This window comes from Oryzias latipes, chromosome 13 (assembly GCF_053564925.1).
Source record: "Oryzias latipes strain Hd-rR chromosome 13, Olatipes_Hd-rR_3.1".
NCBI classification, from domain to species: Eukaryota; Metazoa; Chordata; class Actinopteri; order Beloniformes; family Adrianichthyidae; genus Oryzias; species Oryzias latipes.
Window position 1 is genome coordinate 23,456,113 of NC_136249.1, and position 23,848 is coordinate 23,479,960.

The 23,848-nt window shown below is 37.4% G+C and overlaps 1 protein-coding gene across 1 annotated transcript; it reads left to right on the plus strand.

Annotated features, from left to right (window-relative positions):
• The first annotated feature begins 8,734 nt into the window (after positions 1-8,734).
• Positions 8,735-23,848, plus strand: aadac (arylacetamide deacetylase). The gene is made up of 5 exons (XM_004075365.5): positions 8,735-9,409; positions 12,859-13,087; positions 13,576-13,645; positions 15,324-15,495; positions 20,772-23,848. The coding sequence occupies exons 1-5, from the start codon at positions 9,269-9,271 to the stop codon at positions 21,396-21,398; spliced, it is 1,239 nt and encodes a 412-aa protein (XP_004075413.1). The 5' UTR covers positions 8,735-9,268; the 3' UTR covers positions 21,399-23,848.

Genomic DNA, 23,848 nt, shown 5'->3' on the forward strand with positions numbered 1-23,848 from the left:
CATGTACATCTTTTCCAAGTCAAAGAACAATTTCTCAAGTTACAAAACTGCCCAAATACAAACCACAGGAGGCAGAACAAATAAAAGAGAAATACTGAAAAGAACCCCAAACTGCTGGGTTTAATATTTATCATCCGCACATTGAAAAAGGAAAGAGCTTTTGATTTTAGTTTAAAGTAGATTTTTGGTTTGTTACCAAATGTTAGTTAGTTGCTGTAGTTTCAACTTTAATAGGTTTCTGATGTATCTATAATTAGTACAACTCAAGATTTTGTGTAAGAAATGAAACGTAGCTTTCTTAAATTAAAGGTAAACCAAGGAAAAAGCATTTTTTTAATTAATTAAAAAGTAAATAAAGTGAGTAAGATATGACAAGGTTAAGACTTTTTTTTTTCCTATCAGAGAAATTAGCCACCTTTTCGGTTTAGAATATTCTGTGTCCCTGTATTTGTGTTCTGCCTTTGCCAGTATAATCAATGTCATTTTGTGGCATAAAATAGGACATGGCAGCACAAGAATGAAAAGCAAGAAAATCAGAACAGGAAAGGGGGTATTTTTCTTGGACAACTTGGGTGTTTAACCAACAACACATGGCCTTATGACAAGCTCATCATTTAAAATGAAGTAAAAGTTCTGGAACTATTATAGTGTTTAAGTTATGGCCTGAAAACCATTTTTTTTTATCATGCTAACACATGAGGTTACTGGTAAAAAAGATGAAGTCCATGACAGTCTTGGTGCTTAGTTGTCTCTTTAGTTCAGCCAGATCCCAGTTTTGACATGGGAAATGAAAAATAGTTTATTCCCTGATGTGTTGTAGATTGGCTGACCTGGCTAAGTCACACGTTAAATGAACAAAATGTACTTGATGGGATTTGACTTTACTCTTTGTGGAACTAAAAATTGGGGAGGTGTATGTTTGTGTGTGTAGAGTTAGTTTCCCATAAGGTCCCTACAGTTGTATAGATGGATGTATGGATGGCAGTGGGCATATACATTAGTATTGCCTTGTTTTTAATGTCCAATCCTATTTACACTCGTTGCATGCAACACTCTATACAGTAAATTAAAAATATTTCAATATTGGAATCATAATGATTGTGTTTCACAATAGTGACCACTCCATGTCTAATTCTGATATTGTCATGTGTGTTTTAGAGAGTCCTGGAGCTAGAGGTGTCTACAGAGGAGCACCAGTTCATCTTCATTTATGAAGTTGGCTTCAACCTCACAAAAAGACAAAAGAGGGAAAGGAATATCATCGGCCAGTGTGCCATTGTTGAAGTCCTTGGGCAGCGTGGAGGGAACATCACAATGTGTGCAGCGCTTACCCACCACGGCGTCATCTATCACTATGCTACCCTTGGCCTCTACAACATTGCCCATCTGATCACTTTCCTGGACACACAACACACTCATTCCACCAGATCAGGTAGATGGCCCAGAACAGCTCAGGTACGTTGTCATATGGGAACGTACATTTTCACAAGGCTGCTCTGGTATATAACTGGTTTACTGCCCACCCACGCTTTTTAGTTGTTTTTCTCCCTCTATATTCTCCATTCCTCTATCCTATTGAGGACTTTTTTTTTGGCTGCATATGGAAAGTGTATGACCGAAATCCACAAACGCCTATAGCTCTTCTCCAAGGTTTTCATGGCTGGATTCACCATGGTAGGCGTTATTCTCCCCACTGATTGGCCAGGGAAAACATTGCTTCCTGTTTTTTTCTTCCTGTAACTGTATAGAGTAAATTCTTCTGTTGTTTTGTAGTTTTTGTGCAACTTTGTGTTGGTTGGCAATGGGATGTACACATGTACATTGTGCTGCATTCAATTCCAATTGTGTATTTTTCTTGTTTTTCCATTAAGTCTTTACTACCTCATTTTTTTATACCCTAGTGGTGTCTGGGTATCTAAACCAAAAATAAAGTAAGGACTACTGCATGCTAAAGCAGGAACATCAAGACATAATCAGAACTTTTTTTTCCACATTTATGCATTAGGTGATAAATAGTATGATTCAATTTTTTTCTCAATCATCCTTGTTAGCATTAATCAAATTATTTATTTATTTTTTATGTTTTTGTTGTTTTATTTGATGTTTTTCCTTGTTTAACCTTTCCATGCTGAGCATAAAGGAAACTCCAAACATAATTCTTTATTTCTCAGAAAAGTTTTTCTCTTCAGGAGAAATAGATTTCCTTCCAGGGAAAGTCTTTTTCTTGGGTGTTGTGATTATTACAGTATTCAATTTCATTCTTCACAGTGCACGTAAACCTTCATTGGCATATAGCACCTGTAACGTTATTGCTTGTTTTTTAAATTAGCTGATAGTCGATGTCACTTTATTTGCTTGGATGAAGAGAAATTCTAAATTTAAACAATTAACAATTTAGTCTCTCTCAATCGAAATCACACAGAAAGATTACCCAAAATACATGGGCTGTTTTTTCAAACTATTTTCTCCAGGATTACGTGATGTTTTTGAGTTCAGGATGTGGTTGGGGTTTTTGTTGTAGCCAGGGGTGGGGGGCTTCCGCACACTCAGCAGATACCATGTTGTATAAACCCCCCAAAGTTTGATTCAAATAGAGTTTGATCTATACTGTGCACAGACACTGTTCCGTGCCATGGTCAGCTTAAATAGGTGGTTTAGTGTTTGGTTAGGTGCACAGCAATCCAAAGCCATGATGTTATGCAGTTATGCAACACCCAGGGATGACTCACAAACAGACCATTTAAAACAAATGACTGTTTTGCAATGCAACAGAAGCAAACCCTTTTTTTAATTTATTGTGTTTAATAATTTACTGGATATAGATCTTAGGTGATCTTTGCAGTGTTAATATATTAATGTGTTTGTCCAATATGATCCCACTGGATGTGGATTCTGTTAAGTGCAGTGAAGAAGACTATCACATAGCAGTTGAACTGCCTTTAACTGCCTTTGTTGTTGTCCTCTTGAGCTTTCTAAACAGCATCAATAACAGCTCCCTGTAAATCATCAACTTGCCTCTTGGATCTTTTGCCAACCAGACTGTTTGAAGAGACTTTTCTCTAATCCATATCCAATTTTTTAAAATTTGCTCAATGTGTCCTATCGACAGGTTATGTTCTTTAGACTATTATAGGAAAAGACACAGGATACCAGTATTCTTCTTAAGGCTTCAAATAGACTGAACCTGTTTCTGTATTTTTGGTTTAAGGTTGGCCTTAATGACTCATCACTTAAGTTGAATTTTAGGATGCAAAGAAAGTATTTTTTTCTCTCCTTTCTTGCAATGAACCCTTCCCACATTTTCTCTATCATGGATGAATGTATTAATTATTGTTCCTAATTTGCCTCATTTTTTTCTAATGCTATGTTCACACCAGGCATGTGACACAGGTGCTGAGCACATGGTGCTTATACTGGAATGTTGCTACTAGATACTAGTGTATGTCTGCCACCTACAGTTCGGAGAAGCTTGGTGCGAAAAGTTGAAAGTCCTATTCTCGTTATTCTTGCTCAAGACTTTTTCTTTCACAGCTCTATTTGGACATTTGAAAAAATTGAAGTCATAGAATTCTGTTAGGGCACAACTCGTATTTATTAATTTCTCCTTCATGATCCATTTTCAAACGATTCACTTCCGTAAATTAAAAGAGATGCTATCACTAGATCACTACTAAATCTAAATACCCTAATTTGTCAGCGTTTGACCTAGCATAACTTTCAACGCACATTCATTGGCTGCATGTTTTGTTCATAGAGCCCAAAAAACAATCAGAGAAACTAAAAAGTACTTAAATTATATCCTGTAAGGCAAACATGCACACATTAATACAAATATTGTTAAAAATCCAGCTGTTGACAAAAAAATCCATCCATCCATTGTCTTAATTGACAAAATTTTGCTTCTCTGTCATGCTCGCGGGAATGCTGGAGCCTTATGCGGCTACTGTTGTGTGAAGGCCGGCCAAACCCTGCACAGGTCGGCAGTCTGTCGCAGGGTCACAAGATCACATACCATACTCATACACACTCACATTTACACTAAGGGACAATTTAAAATCATCAATGAACCCATTAAGCATGTTTTTGGACCGTGGGAATTAAAGCAAAAATAGTATTAAGGATTTTTTTTTTGATTTACTGTAAGTCCAGGTTCACATTTATTGTACTTCACCATCTTCTCTATGTGTGGGTCAGATCAAAGGACTTCAATGCCAAGCAGAAACAAATTCTTGAGTTGGGCTAAGGAATGGAGAACAAGGTGAAGGAAAACTAATACAAATTGGGGAATTGTGTTGAACTACTGTCCCAGAAAACAACAAAATCTTCTTGGTCAATTTCTTGTTGAATGTCCATATGAATGATGCTGATAAACTACCGGTACTTGAACATGCTGAGTTGATGGTTGACCTTTTGACCCGCTTTCCTCATGGTCATTCCATCATTCCATAGACCTGTCAATAACTATGGCCTGGATCTCATCAGAAACGATGGTGCTCATTTTGAGTCCAGGTCCTGGAGCCGGTTCAGGTCTTGGTGCGGGTCTTGCTCTGTTATCCATCTTTGAAAAACTGCTCAGTTGTTCTAGAACTGTCTTTATATTCACTGCAGTCGATGTTTTTAACTAGTGTCTTCAGGTGTGTGTTGATGGTGACTGTTGTGTTGGAACAGCCTCTTTGGGTTAACGTTTTGCATCTCCTGTGTTGTGAATGACAACTGTGTTTTAAAAGCAAAACTGTGTCATGTGTTCTACAAAGAGTAGATGAGAGTTTTGCAAATTGCGTGTTAACTACAAATTGTGTTTTAGATAACAAAGAGTCGTGTTTTTGAAAAAAGAGTTAAAGCAACTGATCGACTGTTTTGGAGAATGATACTCAGTGTAACTGTAATGCACCACACTGAAATCCCACAAGTCTGTCTTGCAACAACTGACAGGTATTTTAAAAAAAAAAACGTTTAATGGTTTACAGTTGGTTTTTTCACAAAGCGAAAAGGTTTACAAAAACGCATGCATGTTTTAAAATGTATTCAATAAAAAAATCACATTGCATTACTTCATAAAATGCATGTTTAAATGGCTGGAAATAAATGGGATTATATCCTCAGCTACAAAGACTTTAACGGATGAACACATTTCAGTCTTGTTTTAGTCTTCAGACGGCCTTTAAATCTGCTTGAGTTATCACAACACTAAGCAGACAGCTGGACAGCTATGGTGCACAGCTTGGCACAGTACGGCACAGCACAGCATGCTGAAGACAACATCCCCACCCCGTCATCCTTAGACACCGGTTTCTCCCCGCTAACAAGATACACAGAGCGAGGAGAGCTCTATTAAAGATTTACTAGTGAGCTGAGGTGGTTTTCCTTCGAAGGCCGAGTGAAGGCCGGCGGTTGAAGGCAAAACGGAGTGAGGAAACTCCAAAGAGAATCTCTGTGTGCAAAAAGTGATACCGTATTCATAGAAGAGATTTAGTATTCCACTGATCAGCGGTGAGCGGCCTCATAAAGGCTTTCACCCTCTGTCAGGCTCTGGATCTGGAAGATAACATCTCAATAAAGTTTGATGGCTGATGGAAAGAGACACTTGCCTCCTCTGAAAAGGCAACTAATTACAACCTTCAGCTTGTAGAGAGAAAGTTTTAAGGGCTCATTAGACAGAGGTTACTGCAGTCACGTGGAGACATGTGATTTTGGATTCTAAGGTAAAACGTGCAAGAAAATCAGACTACTTTACAGCTATCGATTTAGACACAAATCCTTTTAAAGCCAAAATGAGGCAGGATTCTAAAGTGGCTTTAACCTTCAAGACTTAACTGTTATTATTCCCTCAAAGTACAAAATTTAGAAAGGAATTTCATACAGACTCATCTTGAAGATGTTTTCAGAACAACTTGTGCTTCTCTGTTTGTTTAAAGAAGCCATATCAGGCTCTTTTAAGGGTATCTAACCTCAACCCTGTTTACTTTCACAGCTGCATTCATTTGTTGTGTTAGTTTAAACATACAGATAACACATAACCTGATTATATCTGTGTGTAACACCATTTCACCATGGAGCCTGTTTCAACATCCCCCCCTCCTCCAGCAGATTTTTTGTGTGTGTGTGTGGGGTGTAAAGTGAAAACAGAGTACGTCCTCGACAGGGCCGGGGCAGTAATAAAACAAAACACACTTTTTCCCCAAAACACACCCAAATCTTGGCAAACACTGCAACACACGCACACGTACTGTTGTCCCATTGACTAGTTGGGCAGCGAGGGTTGAACTGCTCCCTGGTTTAAAAAAACGATTTAGCGATGAAGTTTATTAAAAACGTTGCTTTTTAACATGCTCTTTTGCCAATTTTCTCTGATAGGGGACAGGTATAAAGAAAATTTAGCTTAAAATTGTAATTCTGAGTAGTTCTTTATTCAAATCTTAGTGCATCTGCCCCGCCTTCACCCGCCAGTAGCCTGGTTAGGCTCTAGTAGCCCTGTGTTCCTAAAAGGGATACAACATGTTAAGAAAATGGATGGATGGATGGATGGATGGATGGATGGATGGATGGATGGATGGATGGATGGATGGATGGATGGATGGATGGATGGATGGATGGATGGATGGATAGCGCATCAAGAGCAGACTAAAAAGTGCAGTTCAAAAAAGCTTGTAGCTGGGAAGTAGTTGCTACAGCTGGCAGGCCACAAGTTCCCTGCACTGCTCCATTGTGATGCATCCACTTGCAGACAAATAGATCCATGTGCGTCTTTGTTTTCCTCATCTGCGCTTACATCTGGCTGAAAACTGTATGGCTGGACAGCTCCAATATTGCTCACCATTTCTGTTGTACTGGTAATGTTAGGTATGTGAGGGGCTGTAAGCTACCGGGAGAGAACAGATGGATGTTGGGAAGTAGAGGAGGGCTCACTCCATGCCAACAGTCATGCACAATTCAACAGCAAATTTCTAATGAACTACTGCCACTCTGCAGAAACTATTTCCTAGAAAACAACACAGGTTTGGGGATTTTGCCTAGAAACGGCATAATCGTAATAAAAAGACCAATGGGAAGGCTTTTATAATTGATGAAAAGATGATCAAAGTGGGGCTTTAAAGGATATCTGTGCTAAGTTAAAATGACAGAGCAAACAATCCTTATAGTTGCACCAGCCCAGTGGCCTGGTTGCCCCATCATAGTCAGAGTATTTATGACATCAGTAGTACAGACTACTGTCAACAGTGAAATGATTCAAATTATTTCTATTCAGAAAAGTCTAATTTAGAAATGCAACAGATTTGGCTTTTGACATTTAAACCATGTTCATTAGCTAGATTAAATACTATATTGTTTTACTTAAGAAAACATGGAAACAGCGAAATACCTCCAAGGCCGGTTTGGTTGCAGCATTTTGTACACAAATCATATCTTTGAAATAATCTTAAATTTACTTGTATAACATGCGCTTAAGGCACAGGGCAGATTGACACACAACACTCCCACCTGTGTGAACCTGCTACCATACAATTGAACATCAACAATGACTCACTGCAAGAGCTCAGTCTCAAAGCTCTTTCATTAAATCAAGGACATGAAAGCATTGAGGGTTTGTGCTGTTTTAAATGTTTTCTTGTCTTCCGTCATACTTTGTTAATCATTACAGATCTTTGCTTCTCTGCATTAGATTTATTCCTTCATGTTTATGTGATTTATTTATCATATTTTAGTCCATGTTTTGCTTTGTGTCTTGTTTAAGCTTGGGGTTCTGCCATCAATTCAATTCAATTGTATTTATATAGCCCAATATTTCAACAATAGTCGACTCAATAAAACATGAAATCATAAACAACATGAAGTCAGAATTCATATGGCTAAACTAGACTAAACTGAACAGACTAGCTTAAACTGGGCATCCCTGCCATTAGACTCTCCTTCATCAAGCCAGGCAGTTTTCACTTCTGTCCTCTACACAATGACAAAAACTACTAAAAGCCAAATTATATTTTGCATCACGCGATGAGTTACATTTACTACTCAAATACATTTTTGGGGAAGTTTTTTTGAAACTGCACCATACTTTTTACTTTATTAAAAATGATAGTCTTACTCAGCTGTTTGTGCTGTTTCCATGAAGTTACAGTTTTTGTTGTGTGTAAAAATTTAAATTTTAACGGAGAATAAAGATAAAAACACACTACATTGCCACTAGCAGACTAAATTTAATTTTCTGCCAATGAGTCATGCCAGTATAATTGAGTTTTAACCGTAAGACCAAAAACCGCACACAATTATAAAAATATGTAAGAGATTTTAGTGTCAGTAAAGTAAAAGTGTTGAATGATTGTTAGCATCTGCCAACAAGTGTTTAAATGTCAGTGAACTTTGCACTATTGTTCATCATTGTGTGAATTTTCATGTCTGCAAATGCAACTGTGGGGTGAATTTGCACAATCCCACATATTTTCTGTCATGTTACTAAAGCTTTAGACTATAAATCAGGCATGTTTATACAGCTATTCAGCACTAGATACCTTTGGATAACGACTTCCTTCTACTTGAAAAACAATCTGAAAGAAAGCTACCTTAAATTGAGCAGGACTGTTTGGGTCTGGACTGGAGGGAAGCTACTTGTGCAGAACTTCTTGCTTGTGGCGCTTTGGAGGGTCCTGCTGCCAGGAAACCTGACATCTCTGCTGACTCTGTCTCAAATAAAATATTATTAGCTTAAGCTGCCTTGCACCCACAGCTATTTATCTGCACTAGAGTGCTTTGCTTTGACCAGCAGGCTATAAGGAACACACACAACAACAAAAAGAGGAAAAGGAAATCTAACAAATGAGCTCCAAATGTTCCTGTTTTTATCTGGATATGCACGTGTTTCTTTTTCGTAAACTGTGATATCACTCAATCTTGTGGGATTGAAAACTTTTCTGTGTGTAACCTGTAAACAATAAGCGGCACCTGAGGCGTTTGCGGACACGGTGGGACGTTCTGTCTCGTGAGCACCCCGCGCGCCCGCGCGCGCGCTCTCCCCAACACACTTTAATTAATTCAGCCGCCGAATGACACAACGAAGGCATGCTCTGCAAAAGCAGCGAGGAGCAGCTCCGAATATGCACAACCATCAAATGACATTCACCACTCGCTGTCATTTTGAACTCGTCCGGAGCTGAAATTGATTATTTGTGGCGCTTGTTAAGAACTCAACTCATACTAGTCGCTCTGTTTTCTTTCCTTTTCTTTTTTGCACCAGCCGCCGCCTGTGTCAGCGGCCGGGGACGCACACTGGAAAATGAGGTTGGGAAGTATTGTCTTATTCGTGGCGTTATGTTCTTTTACCGCGTATTATATTTACGAGCCAATTCCTGAAGACATAGAGGAGAGATGGAAACTCATGCTGGCCAACTCTTTCTTCAGATCACTCAGTCACCTGGTAAGAGAAACAAATATTTATTTGTATTCAGAGAATTATCTGAGTGCACATTGCACTTCTGTTAACTATAGTGATGTGTCTCTTTTAAAAACAATAACAGCAAAAAAATAGTTTTTCATTGTTCAAAAAACGTATACAGATTGTCATGTTTGTCCTGTCAATTATATTATATATATATCTTTTTGCTGATGTGGATGTACATGATGGTAAGGCTACATCAGATTATGTCAGATTCTAATCCATGCTATATAGTCCTCACCTATTCTAATAATAGATCCTATTAAGGAAACCTGTCTCAGTATATGATGAGCAGGAGACGTCTATGGTTTACTGCTCATTGTGTCATGCCTAATCTGACGTTTTATCAAGGCTTTAAGGGAGTGAATAGATATCTGGACCAGTGATATGTTGAACGTGTTGGTGCTGTAGTAGTTACATTTTTACAGTCAACATAATCAAAAAAGTAGGTTAAGTTGGTTTAATTACTCATTTATTTTATAACCAGTTTTATAGTACCGGCATATATACCAGCTTAGTATTAATTTACTATTTTAATATTTTTAAAAAGCAGAAGTGCCACTGTTATGTCACGAGCATATCCAAGACGTAATGACTTGGTGTGTGTGGTCACATCACACAAAAGAATCATCTGATTTGCTCAGGCAGGCATGCTGTTAGAACGTCTATATTTGTGAGTTTCCTACATAAATAAGATCAGGCGACTGTCAGTTCTTCAGAAAAGTAACAGTATTAACACTCAAAGGTATTTCTCTTGTCTTTTCCTATTTTTTTTATTTTTTATTCAGTATTCATGGCACAATGATCATTCAGGACCATGCACATATATCTCCATTAAAGTCTTGTATTGATGACAGACAGCAGAGCTGACGTGCTATGTACTGTTCTCTTGCCAATCGAAAAGACCCTCCAAAGGATTAGGTTTTGGACTTCATGGTGGCCAGTTGTGTGAGAGTTACGTCGCAAATTTTCTGAATCCATATTGTTTTAATTTTCACCCTGTTGAATACACACTTTTATTTCAGACTCAGATGTGGTCCATAGAAAAAGATACAAATACAGTATACATAATAAAAAGTAAAAAGATATAAATTAAAAAGAGTATAATCGCTGTATCCAGTGTTTCCTCAGGGCAGAAGTGTAGCGGCATGAGCTTCTTTTGGGATCAGTCAGAGACATGATAATTGAGTTCTTAGATTTGTCTAGGCGTTCTATAAGGCCGTATGTAAGCTTACGCAGTAGTGCTTCACAGGTGGGGATGTGAGCATCCACAAATAGCTGACTGGCTCTGTACCACCTGGGCACCTGTAGCAGAAGCCTAAAAGCATCATTATAGGCCACTAAGAATTTGCGGAATGTCCCACATCCATAGTTCCACCAAAGAGGGGCCGCATACAGAGGAGTGCAGTTAGCTCTGAACAGCGAACACTTCACTTGAAGAGAACACGTACTGAATTTTCTCATCAGCATGTTTGCCTGAGCATAGAGTTTACAGTACTGTCTCTGAATGTCTCTATCATCCCTCCAATCATCAGTAATGAAATGTCCAAGGTATTTGATAGATGAGGTTTGTTCCAGAGGCGTTCCACAAAGCTTAAAAACAGGAAAGTTTACATTTCTGTCGTCTTTGGTTCTTACAGTCATTACTTAGCTTTTGGAGGGATTGTAGTTTATATCAAAGTCTCTGCCATAGTCAGAACAAACTTTTAAAAGTGTTTGTAACCCAGCACTGTAGGGGTTAAAAATGACAAGGTCATCAGCATACATAAGATGATTTAAGGTTTGACATCCAACAACACACCCAGTTTTGCACAGATTCAGATTAGTGGATAGGTCATGAATATACACATTGAATAGAAATGGAGAGAGGATCCCCCCCTGTTGAACACTATTGCTTACATAAAAAGGCTCTGATAAGACATTGCCCCATTTGACTACCATTGTTTGATTAGCATACCAGAAAGCCAGGAATGGTACAAGGTATTTGGGCACTCCTCGATTAATTAGCTTCTGAAAAAGCTTGAGGTGGTTGACCCTGTCAAAGGCCTTAGTGGCATCAATAAAACACAAAAATACAGATGTATTCAAATGCAGGTATTTCCCAACTATTTCCTGTAACGCGTAGATGCACATATCAGTGCCGAGACTTTTTTTAAAACCAAATTGATTCTCACTTGTTAAAAGATGCACTTCGAGTCTAGTCAATAAAACATATTCTAAAATTTTTGAAATGTTGCTGGAAAGGGCAATCGGTCGGTAATTCAACAGACTATTTAAACTGGCAGTCTTGTCTTTGATGACGGGAATCAATACAACTGAGAGAATTGAATCAGGCAAGACTCCATGGATATTGTGTTTGGGGAGAAAAACTGAAAGAAGACGGAAAGGGAAACTCAAATGTTCAATTTCTATACCAAGGGATCTCTTAAGTAGTCAAATGACCTGACTTTTTCCAGATTAAACATAATCTATGTTGCTTTTTCTCAATCAAGGATTTTTGAAGTGTTGGCATAGTTTAATAATTGTAAATGTTGGGTTTTTGTTTGGCCAGCTTCTTCCAATCACATTCACTTGATTAAGTAATCACCACTCCAGCAAAACCCCATGCCATCATTTGTCAGTGGGATATTGAAAACAAAATGATTTGGTGGTTTTCCTTGTAATGCAATTCTGACACACTAAGGTCAGACTGTTCAATATTTTTGGAAAGTCCAGGAACAGCTGGATAAGCCCAATCATTCAAGCCTTGTCTCCTTTTTTGAGAACGCAACTACTAGGTTCAGTTTAGCCAAAGTGATACAGAACAAACCACTGTGAAGCAAAGGCATTTTTTAATAAATGAGAGAAAGAAGATGTTCACCTACAATTCACAACACTTGATTTTGCCTGGATAAAAAGTGGAACAGTATATCACTGATATAAAACTATTATAACTGTGTGTGGTGGTGTAGTTACAGTAACTGTTTGACTGAAGTGCATAGCAATGATTGGTTTACCCACGGCTGAACCTTTTATACACGGCCAAACAAAAAATAGGGGTGGGATTATATAAATTCACTTATTCTCGCTGCTTTTCAACTAATTAATCAAATACTTAATGGATTGAATTAATCTACTCTTTATATGAATTAAAATCTTGAATACCTTTGATATATGTATTTTTATTTTTTATTGTCTTTTTCCTTTGTTTTTGTTGCTGAACCTGCTTGAAATAAACCAAAAATTAAACTAACCAAACTGAGTCAAATGCAACTTTTTAAATAGATTACTTAATCAACTGCAATATAACTGGGAGATCAAGAACAACAGATTTTCAGAAGAATGGCAGAGAAGCACAAAATATCTGATTGCTGCAAAGTTTCAGCTGAATGACTGCTCACGTTTATGTACTGTTTAGATAATCTCTCCCTACATCTGTTTGCTTTGTCCAGGCAGACCTTTGTGAATTTCTGGGCCTGAAGGACTACATGGGCGTAATGTACGTCATTACTCTGGTAGAAAAAGTGGTTCCTGTGTCTGATGAGCATGTGAAGGTGACAGAAGACACGTTTGATGGAGTGGATGTGGTGCTGTACCAGCCCAACGTTCAGGAGGCTGGGACTAATCTCAGGAGAGCTGTCATTTACCTGCACGGTGGAGGATGGTGTCTGGGGAGTCCACGTAAGTTGATGGGAACACTAGTCTCTTTGTCTACCCCACTGAATGAAACTCTAAATAGAAAAGGGTTATGCAAACAGCAACCTTTATAGGTTTACTTTAAAAGCATTAAAAAAAAACAACCTTGCGAACCAAAAATATTTACATAGTGACAGCTGTTGTTGCAGTATATGAACAAAAATGCTAAACATTTTACTAAAGGAATACACAAATTATCTGGAGGAAATAGCACGCCATCTGCTGGAGCGGCGGGGACCTCAAAGGGTGGTAATCATTGCTAATCCATGTTAGGTCATGACATGCAGTTTGACACTCATCATGCTGCTTGTGCAATCTGCTAAATGGCTCCAAGTATTTCAGAGGAAGTACTACCGAGCAGGTTAACCTCTCCCTCTGCTGTGTTTTGTTCCTGCAACCTTTTTTACGGTTAGTTTTTGGGTTAATTGGAAGTTCGTCGTCTGATTTTGAGATGTGTTTTCTTCTTCACGCAGGAATGAGTCCGTATGATCTTCTGGCCAGAAAAATAGTCACTGAACTAGATGCAGTCGTTCTGTCTGTGGAGTAAGTACTTAACCTTCATGCCACTACTTTACTGCACACAATATCTGTAAATAAAAATCCTGTGAATGTAATTCTGTAAAAGCTACATCTTTTTGCTCATTGCTGCAGCTCTTTTGTCCTCTCTGATTGAAGGCATGGTACAGTGGAGTGAGGCTAACAGATTTCATTTCATTTGTGTCTTGCCAGCTCTTCGTCTGCCACAGAGACATTCACTGTTTATATAAGGCTCTGTGGCTCAACTCTGCTGAATCTGTTTTGCTAGTTCTTTTTACTGCTGCTCTTTTTTGTTTCAGACGACATTTCTAATTGCGTGTTGAATTGCATAGTGTGGCTGGACTGTTTAGGAATGGGGGTTCTGGTTGGTGTGGGAGTATTATAGCGTTATCTGACCGATCTAAGCCCCTGCTGTCGTTTTACATGGAGCTCAGGCATGTGTAACAATCCCAGAGACAACATTTGTTAAAATGTCACCGTCAGGGCTTGGCAAACTTTGACTTCCCACTGAGACTGCTGTCATCAGTTCTAACTTTGGAAAATGAGTGTTTTCTGGACTCTGGAGCCTTGTTTCCACTGAGCATTACGTATAGTTTGGAATGGTCCAGGTAATTCAGATGAGCATTTCCACTCAAAGTTGGACCATCACGGCGCATGCAAGTGTACACCGATTCCGTAGCTTTGTGTCATAGTTATGTGACTACAGCCAAAGTAAAGATATTAACAACAACAATGAAGGTCATCCTGCAGCTGTTTTTTTCCCGGTTGGGTTTTGGTGCTTCATAGATATGAGTAATTTACTGTTGTTTGAGAGAAGATTGCAGGTGGGGTTTGGAAACATTGGCATGGGTTTGGTGCTTTCTTTTGTCGTAATAATCTTCCACCAATCAACTGGTTTATAGTGTGACCACAGTAGCTCTGTCCTAACCATCTATTTTTCTATGGACCAATGAACAGGGGTCCAAAAATGATATGGTTTGGTACGGTTTAATGGATCCATTTTATAATGGAAACGCTCAAACTATTGTATAGCTCAGTGGAAACAAGGCTTAAATGATGATCTGCAATGTTTTTTTTTTTTTTTATGATTCATGTTGTATTCACACGTAAACATAGGTTAATGGTAGGGGTGGGAAACTTTAGGCACCTCACAATGTGATTCAATTACAATTCAAGAGGCAACAATTGAATTATGAAAAGATTATCCTGAATCTAGACCTTTATTTTAATTTTCTTTCTTCACCACAAGACACTATGCCAAAATTACTTACTACTAAGTAAAGAAAAGATCTTTCTTCAACTTTTACTAAGAGCATAAACAAAAATCTTTCACTGCATCCACAATAGACAAGTTTTCAAAGAAAAATGTTCCCTGAACTCTACAACCTTAAATAGAATAATTATGATACTTTTTATCAATAGATCAGGTCAAACTGGACACTTTTGAACTAAGTAGTGGCTAGCTAGCTACAGATGATATTTTTTCAATACAGTGTGGAATTATGCAATATAAGTTTGCATGTTTGTTGTGTTCTCTGAATACTTACTTTTGGTATGACACGACTTACACACGCCGTGGTTTATTATCAAAGCCCTTTGACAGCTAACATTGAAAAAGGCCAAGAAACAAATAAAACTTCATGAAGTCACTAATTTGGTCTAATGTTTCCCTATGACATTTCAGTTACAGACTTGCTCCTCCTCATCACTTTCCCATACCATATGAGGATGTGTATCGTGTGGTCAAGCACTTCTTCCGTAAAGAAGTGCTGGCCCAGTACTCTGTGGATCCTGAGCGGGTGGCCGTGTCTGGAGACAGCGCTGGAGGAAACCTGGCAGCTGCAGTCTCCCAGCAGGTACTGAACGTATGCTGACTTTACATTTTTCATCTTCATGTGTAAGAGCCTCTTCAGTAGAGCATGCTGGAAGAGAATAATGAGCCAGGGAAAGAAATGTATTTTTAGTTGATTTTGGCCTATATACAAGTACAGTATACCATGGTCTGGCTGAATAATAACATTTGATTAGCTGCATTAATAAATCTGTTATTTGCACTTTAGTTTTGTCATATTTAATGTTGAAATAGTTTTTCTCAGAAAGCTGACTATTTGATACATGGTGACACGTTGTCATGGTAACGGCTACAGAACATGTAGCTTGCTCTGCTGCAGCTGTTTCATGAGGACAAACCAGAGGAGGAAAGTAAAGTGATGCAAGGCATTATTTCAGAGGGAAAATGCACCTCTCACTAAACTGTTTTTGTCCAGAAGATGAAGCAAAAGCTTGTTTCAAAAAAACAAAGTCCACAAGGATACTCCTTGGTTGCTTTTATTGTATAAATATCCAATATTAAAACTGATCGTTAAAGAAAAAAAATTGAATAATGTATGTCAACCAATGTTCAGAGTTCCTGTTGTTCCTGTTATCAACTGGTGTTTAGACCAGTACAATATTGCAGAACAACTTTTGTAAGTGACCACGATAAAGGCAGAATAATGGCCCTCGAGGTCTCCATTATCAGAAATAATTATTTTACATCAAATAGATAGTGAGTCTGTAAATGTTGAAAGAAGCTAGTATGTTGTTTCTACAGAACTCTTGGGACAATTAATATTTGTGCAGGATATTTAGTTTAGGACTTTAAAAAATGTAATTTTTAAAGACTAAATAAATCTCTGGTGAACTCGCAGCTGTGAAGTGGTCAAATAAAAACACATTTTAAAACTCATATGTTTACACACTCTTATGTCAGGACAAATATGCTGTACATATCAAGTCAATTATCAAATTCAGAATCTAGCACAAAAGGTAGATCCTTATTCGTTGAATTTTTGTGATTTTGGCCATGTGTTTGAGTAGGCTAGTTTCTTTTGAAGGAGCATGATTAGTCAGAAGTTAACATATCTTTTAGGAAATAAATGCATTTTATTCATACAGACCAGTAAACTGTCAAGCGCTTTACACCAATAAAGCAAGCACGAAAAATGAACAAAATAAAACAATAATAATAATAAAAACAGGAAAAACAAAACTTTAAAGCACAGAAACACTTATGGTCTGAACTTGCACCCAAGACACAAACAGATAAGATTTATGAAAAAGGGAAAAGAATGGATTTTGAATAATACATGTACTGTACAGTGTGGTTAAATTATGTTTTTGTTTTGCCCTGGATACAACTCCACAAGAGAGCACAGGAGAGCAACAGGAATAAAAGAAATATCCTGCAACAGCGCATGACCAACATTATAATTGTGTGGAGAGGAGGTTGTAAAAGCTCCAATAAAAAGCTGCTCGAACAACCTTTCTGAAACACCTTTGGTTTAACTGATATCTTTTACTATTATCTGCAAAAAAAAGTTGTTTAACAGTGTTTGTGTAAAAGGTTTTGTTTGTGTGTTTCGGTTATATGTGGGAGAAAGCGGTAGCTGTGTGAGAGCATTTCAACAATGTAGACCAGCAGCACAGAGTTTTCTGGTGTGTGGTTGTTACTCAATCAGATAGATCCATGTTTATATATATTATATTTTAATAACTTTTTAAAATATTCATAACTATATAAAAAAATATTTACATCATTTTGGAGAAAAGGGAATACATTTAATATCAGTGTGAAGGTGTCGAAAATTGAAGTGCTTTAAGAAATAGGAATTTGCATACAACCAGAGCAGCAAGCCAGTGGTAGCATCCCATACATCCCATGCGCTGAGTCTGTGACTGAGACTATGTGCAACATATTTGCCACTGAACTGGAGAGGAGGATGAAAAGAGTTACAGAACAGACTGGAGAAGCATTACTCTGTTTCAGCAGAATTATCAACTCTTTGTTTACACAGCCATGCAGGGTTTCTATAGCAACCATGTGCTTTGCTTTTTTGGTCTCAGTGTATATCCTTGCAGCCTTGGATGTTTACTGAATATGCCTTGGCATCTGGTTCAAACAAACTGACAGAAAATCTACCCTAAACACTGATCACAACCACAGGTGATCAGACATCTAGTTGTTGACTTTGAACAGTAGTTTTTTTTTCCGTTAAATAATATTGCAAGTGAGTCTGTAAATGTTGAAAAAAGCTAGTATGTTGTTTCTACAGAACTCTTTGGACAATGAATATTTGTGCAGGATATCTAGTTTAGGACTTTAAAAAATGTAATTTTTAAAGACTAAATTCAGAATCTAGCACAAAAGGTAGATCCTTATCCTAAAACTTCTGCAACAGCGCATGACCCACATTATAATTGTGTGGAGAGGAGGTTGTAAAAGCTCCAATAAAAAGCTGCTCGAACAACCTTTTTGAAACAACTTTGGTTCAACTGATATCTTTTACGCTCATCTCCAAAAAAAAAGGAAAAAGAAAAAAGTGCTAAGCAGCGTGTGTGTAAAAGCTTTTGTTTGTGTTTTGGTTATATATGAGGGCGAGAGCTGTAGCTGTGTGAGAGCATTTCAACAATGCAGACCAGCACAGACTTTTCTGTTGTGTGGTTGTTACACAATCAGAATAATGTCCTGAACTGCTTCTCTTACACTTGTAACTTGTTTTACTTTATGTAAAATACTTCACAACTAAAGGACAAATGTCCCATTTAAGAGTTCGCCCTAAAAACTTAAACAACAGAATCTAAATCAACAAATCAAAATTCTAGAAGCAAGCACAACATTTTCCACTTGGAATTATAAATGGATTTTTTTTCCGACAGATAATTTTGAAATTGACATTTTAGAAAGAACATCTTTGGAGTAAATAAATGTGGTTTTAACTCTAAAACAACACTTTAAGACCCACCCTGATGAAAAATGTGTTTTTGGGTTTTTTAACACGCTCTTGTAGCATTTTTCTAATGGGGGGACATTTATAAAGAAAATTCATCATAAATTTGCATTTCTTAGTATTTCTTTATTCAATTTTCTGTGAATCAGGAGCAGATGAAAAGAGGCCATCTAAAAAAGCATTTAGCTGTTACAGTCGGTGGGTCAAAAACTTCCTGCTTTGCTCCATTCTGATGCATCCACTTGCAGACAAATAGATGCATGTATGTCTTTGTTTGCCTCAACTGAACTTGCGTAACGTTAGGTTGGGTGTGTGAAGGGCTGTAAGCTAGCGAGAGAGAGTGTAAACAGATAGATGACAGGAAGGGGGCAGGCTTTCTCTAAGAGGCAAATTTGCAATGACCTACTGCTTCTCTGCAGAAACTAGGCCCGGGATTTTTTAATTTTGGCTGAAACATATCATAATTATAAAATAAAGAAACCACTGGGAACCATTTTACCATAGATCAAAAGATGATCGAAATGGGACTATAAATATATTGTGAATACAGTGCTCTAAACAATCATGTATTATTCGAAAACACCCAGCAGAAGAAAAATGTAAATGCAGTAAGTCCCATTAACCCTTGTGCTATCCTAGGCACTTTAACATTGGGAGTGGGGTCAACTAGACCCCACAAGACAGTGCGCTGAACCTTTTTTCTTCAGTGATCTTCACTGGTGTCTATGGATTACATGAAATCTGTCCACCTTTATCCACCTTTGTCATGGTAGGGAGAACACGTCAATAGAATAGCACCAGGGTTATTCAAAAAGGTTAATAGTAAAGGGTACTTCTACAGATGTTCATCTTAGCAATGAGCCCCTATTCATTTAGACTTAATGTCATAATTGAGGAAAAAATAAACCTTGTGTGAAAATCACAATCTGAATTTGATCGTTGGACCATTGTTAGCACAGAATGAAGGCAACAAAACAGTAGAAAAAGTTCTCAACAGTGAGGTGGACATGCAGGAACATGGAGAGATAACACAAAAGCTCAGAGAGTAATCCTTTGGAGGGCAAAGAATTCTAAAGATAATCTCTTTGGAATTTAATTTTGTAGAAGTGAGCTGGGCTTAAGTTGTGAGTGAATACTCCCCAGTTTCAGTGGAGTTTACAGTTTGCACTTAACTGAACTGCACTGACAAGTCTGTTCATAACTTGTGAATCTAAACAAGAACAGCTTGAATTTTGAATTTACAGTTGTAAATTAAATAAACATAAAATCTTAAATAAACATAAAAGGCACTAGACATCCGGCTAAATCTTTTTTTACCAGACACATGGAACTTTTGGTGTTACACTACAGAGTGAAGCTGATCCTCCATTCTGCTTAATTTATTTGAATTTATGAGATTTTTTTTTACAGCAATTAGCTCACATCAGCTATTATATGGACATCATAGATGTGTAACTAGATTTTCTCAGGATTCACCTCTTGGATTCTGTAGGGCTAAAATGAAGCCTGAAGTTAAAATTTCACATTGACTGGAGTTTTCCTCGGCCAGTTTAACATTATTCTAAAAACGATATTTGGGTGGGACAAAGTGAAGTCTGACAATTTGTCAGGATCGCTCATGCATCCTTCCACCTGCCATTTCAAAACAAAACACAAAAAAATGTGCAAAGATGATTTCTAATAAACGCTAAATTGCCGATTTAAGAATAACTCCCCCTCACACAAATACACACAGGTTTTTTAAACAAAATTCTAAACTTGTCAAAATCAAGAAAAAAGGAAGAAGTTAGCCTAACTACCCCTCCTGCAAAATGAAAAATGTCACAGTATAACAAATTTTTATAAATTAAAATCATACAAAGACGGAACACAAAGCAAGACAAAAACAAAAAAGGGCACAAAATGTTCTTTTGCTTTTCTTTTTTGCTTCACTTCACCTATTTAATGCATGCTGAAATAAAGTTGTACAGAGTGTGCAGATGTGCTATGGACAGATGATTTCTCTTATCATTCACAAAAAGTATATTATTAAGAGTATGGGTACAAATCTTGGCACATGATCGTTAATGCCCTTCAGTCACACAGTTTGTTAGACTACTGCACACAGTGCACTATTCTGATCACGGCTATAATCATGTGTTATATATAATGTAATTCCTTGTGTTAGGGTCCATGTTAGGTTTTCAAAAGGTCATTGAAGAGGCAGACATACAGGAGACTAATTTAGTGTTTCTTGTAAACAGCGATGCCTGGGACATTTGATCAGATAAGACTTTCTGTACTTATGTCATCTGCTTGAAAAACACACTGAACAAAGTTTTGAAAAACAAAAGTCAGCTAATCACTTTTTGTTTTTCTGTTAGTTGCGAAAAGAGCCCGGACAGCCAATCAAGTTAAAGGCTCAAGCACTCATCTACCCCGTGCTGCAGGCCCTAGACCTCAATACACCTTCCTACCAGCAGAATCAGAACATGCCCATTTTGCCACGCACTCTCATGGTGCGATTCTGGAGCGAGTACTTCACCACTGACAAGGCCTTGTTCAGAGCCATGATGGCCAACACCCACAACAGTCCAGAGTCTTCCATCCTGCTGAAGTTTGTCAACTGGAGCACCTTTTTACCAGAAACTTATCATAAAAAGTACAACTACAGCGCTCCTGCCATATCGCAGGGAGCAGAAAGGGAGGCAGCCAGCATGGAAGAACCATCTCGATCTTTTGCCGACCCGAGGGCATCACCTTTACTGGTTCCAGATGCAGACTTGCGCTTTCTGCCCAAGGCCTACATTCTGACATGTGAGTATGACGTCCTTAGAGATGATGGAATCATGTATGCCACGCGGCTCCGCGCCGCAGGCGTTGCAGTAACGCACGAACACTACACCTCTGGGTTTCATGGAGCAGTGATGTTCACCGTTTGGCCAACTGACTTCCTGATTGCACGACGCATGATAAGCAACTATATCAAGTGGCTCATGGAAAATTTATAAGAAGGAAGAGGAAGAAAAAAAACTATAACTTGACTGTGCAAATGTATTCCATTTTCTCCACATAATGCACTGTTTGTTTATGAACACGTGTTTCAAATGTGGTTTCAAACTTTTCTTGGTGCATTTAGTTAAGCTTTGTTTGTATAAATTCAACAAAGTCATTTCCTTTCCACCTGTGTACTTTGCCACATAAGCACAAGCTGACAATAGTGTTTGAAGAGGAGTTACGCATTGATTATGCATTGTTCTGACAATAATAGACAATGCTGCTATAAAAGTGGAACAAAAAAATGTCCAGTGGGTGGGTTTTCTATCTCTGCCAATCTGGCACTCTCTGTTATTGTTTCCTACCATTGGATCTGCAAAATGCTGTAATGGCTACTGCATCAATTCTAGTAAAAGAAGTTAGTAGTACATCCAACTGCATGTGGAGGTCTTCCATCATGGAATACATAAAAAAAAATAGATATTTCAAAGGATTTCAAGTCATCATCGGTTATCGCCCAAAAACGTCGGTTAACGCCCAAAACGTATGATTCTATGTTTGCTTTCACACAAATCTGAACTCACATTAAACACATTTTTGGATGTTTTTTATCCTCAAAGATTATGGTTTTTTAATCCATATCCAAGTAGAAAAGTAATTATAACGGCAAAATTTTAGCATTATTTTCACATTTAATTTCTCACCAAGTCATCCTCAGATACATTATCTTATTTCTGCTTTTCACTTACAAAAAATATTAGAAATATGTACGAGATATTATATGCAAATTTTGATATTATATTTTATCATCCAGATTTCCCATGCCTTGTTTGCAACAGAAAAAAGATTAAACATTATGGTAATAAATGGTATGTAACAATTCACCAAAGAGACAGTTTTTGTGGAGTCAAGAAAGTTTTGAGAGAAAAAAATATATTTACAGTATTAAATTTAGAGTTTATATTGTATTTGAAGAACTTTTGCATGATCTGTCTATATTTTACCCACTATTTTTACAGTATGATTCAGACATAATTTTAATGCACAACAGCTGCTTTAAAGGTGGTGACAGAATACATGCTTTCAGTTGGGAACAAATAAAAGTGCAATGATTTTCATGTGAACTCTATTAGAGTTATCTTGATTTGAATGTAAACCTGGCTCTGAGATATGCAAATACTGGACTGAGTTATATAAACAGATTTTTATTCATTTTAATTAAAAAAATGATTTATGAAATGCCATCCCATGCCCTTTATAGTTGCAAAACAATTTCTTCCAACTTTGGAGCATAAGAATCACTCTGCACTCGGTCTTTAATCTAAACATGAAATATATGTACATTTCAATTTTCTACTTGAGTGAAAACTTTTTTCATTCAACATGCAGCATTGCTTTCAAAGTGAAAAAGTGAAAAAACAAATCAATATTTAATTGGAAAACAAGTAGATTAAATGAAATTGTGTCTGCAAATCAAAGTTAAACTGATTAGGAATTCTGCAGTAGCACCAGGCCCTATTGATAATGACAAAGAAAGTAATTAATGAAAGAGCAAGTGCCAGTGAGATCCCTGATGAAGTTTGTAGTTCTTCAGAGCTCAGTTGAGAAACTGATAATTTGACTGTGCAATGGATTTGCTTATATACAAATTTGTACACCTGTGAATTAAGGTTTAGTCCCTCATCTGTGCTCTAATAATCCAAGAAAGGATCTACTGTTATGGCTACACTCCTGCTTTTTTGTTGAAAGGTGACTACCTTTGCCAGAATTAAGCTATCTTTGAACTAGTATGCACTGAGTGATTCTGGACCATCCCAAATGAATGAAGACCAACATCAGTCTTGTGAAAAATTCATTTAGATATATTAACATGTGAGTTTTATTTTTTAGATATGTCAGGAAATTTGGGATGATGGTCAAATACTGTGATAAATGATGATGATTGATCAATGAATCACTATATTCTAAGAGAAAATACATCAGGTTGAGTCTCATCTGGATGGGACTCCATCTCCTGCCATCCCAAAGATGAAGGCATCAGAAAGGTTGCCTTCTGTAGAAAAATGGTTTCACATGTTTGCTCATCTGCCACTTGACTGTGACTATTTTGCTTTCGCCATCATGGTTTGCAGGTGGTTGAAACTCACCATCGAGCTTAACTGAAAAAAAAATTAGGAAAGGGTTAATTAACTGAATAAAAAAATAGGAAAGGGTGAAAACATCTTCAAAGTGTCAAGGTTTTAGGCATACTGTTTATGTTTTGATTTAAATGTCACATAAAAAGCTTTTTAGGGAGCATTAAATAAGCATGTAAGATTTCAGACAAACTGTATTGAGAATGTTTGCTCAAACAGTCCAACATCCTGAACTGTACGTATTACTTTCTAGTTTTGTCTTGAATTCTAAAGTGTAATTGCAATATTTTACATTTTAATGCTATATACAAATAAATGATTTTATCTTT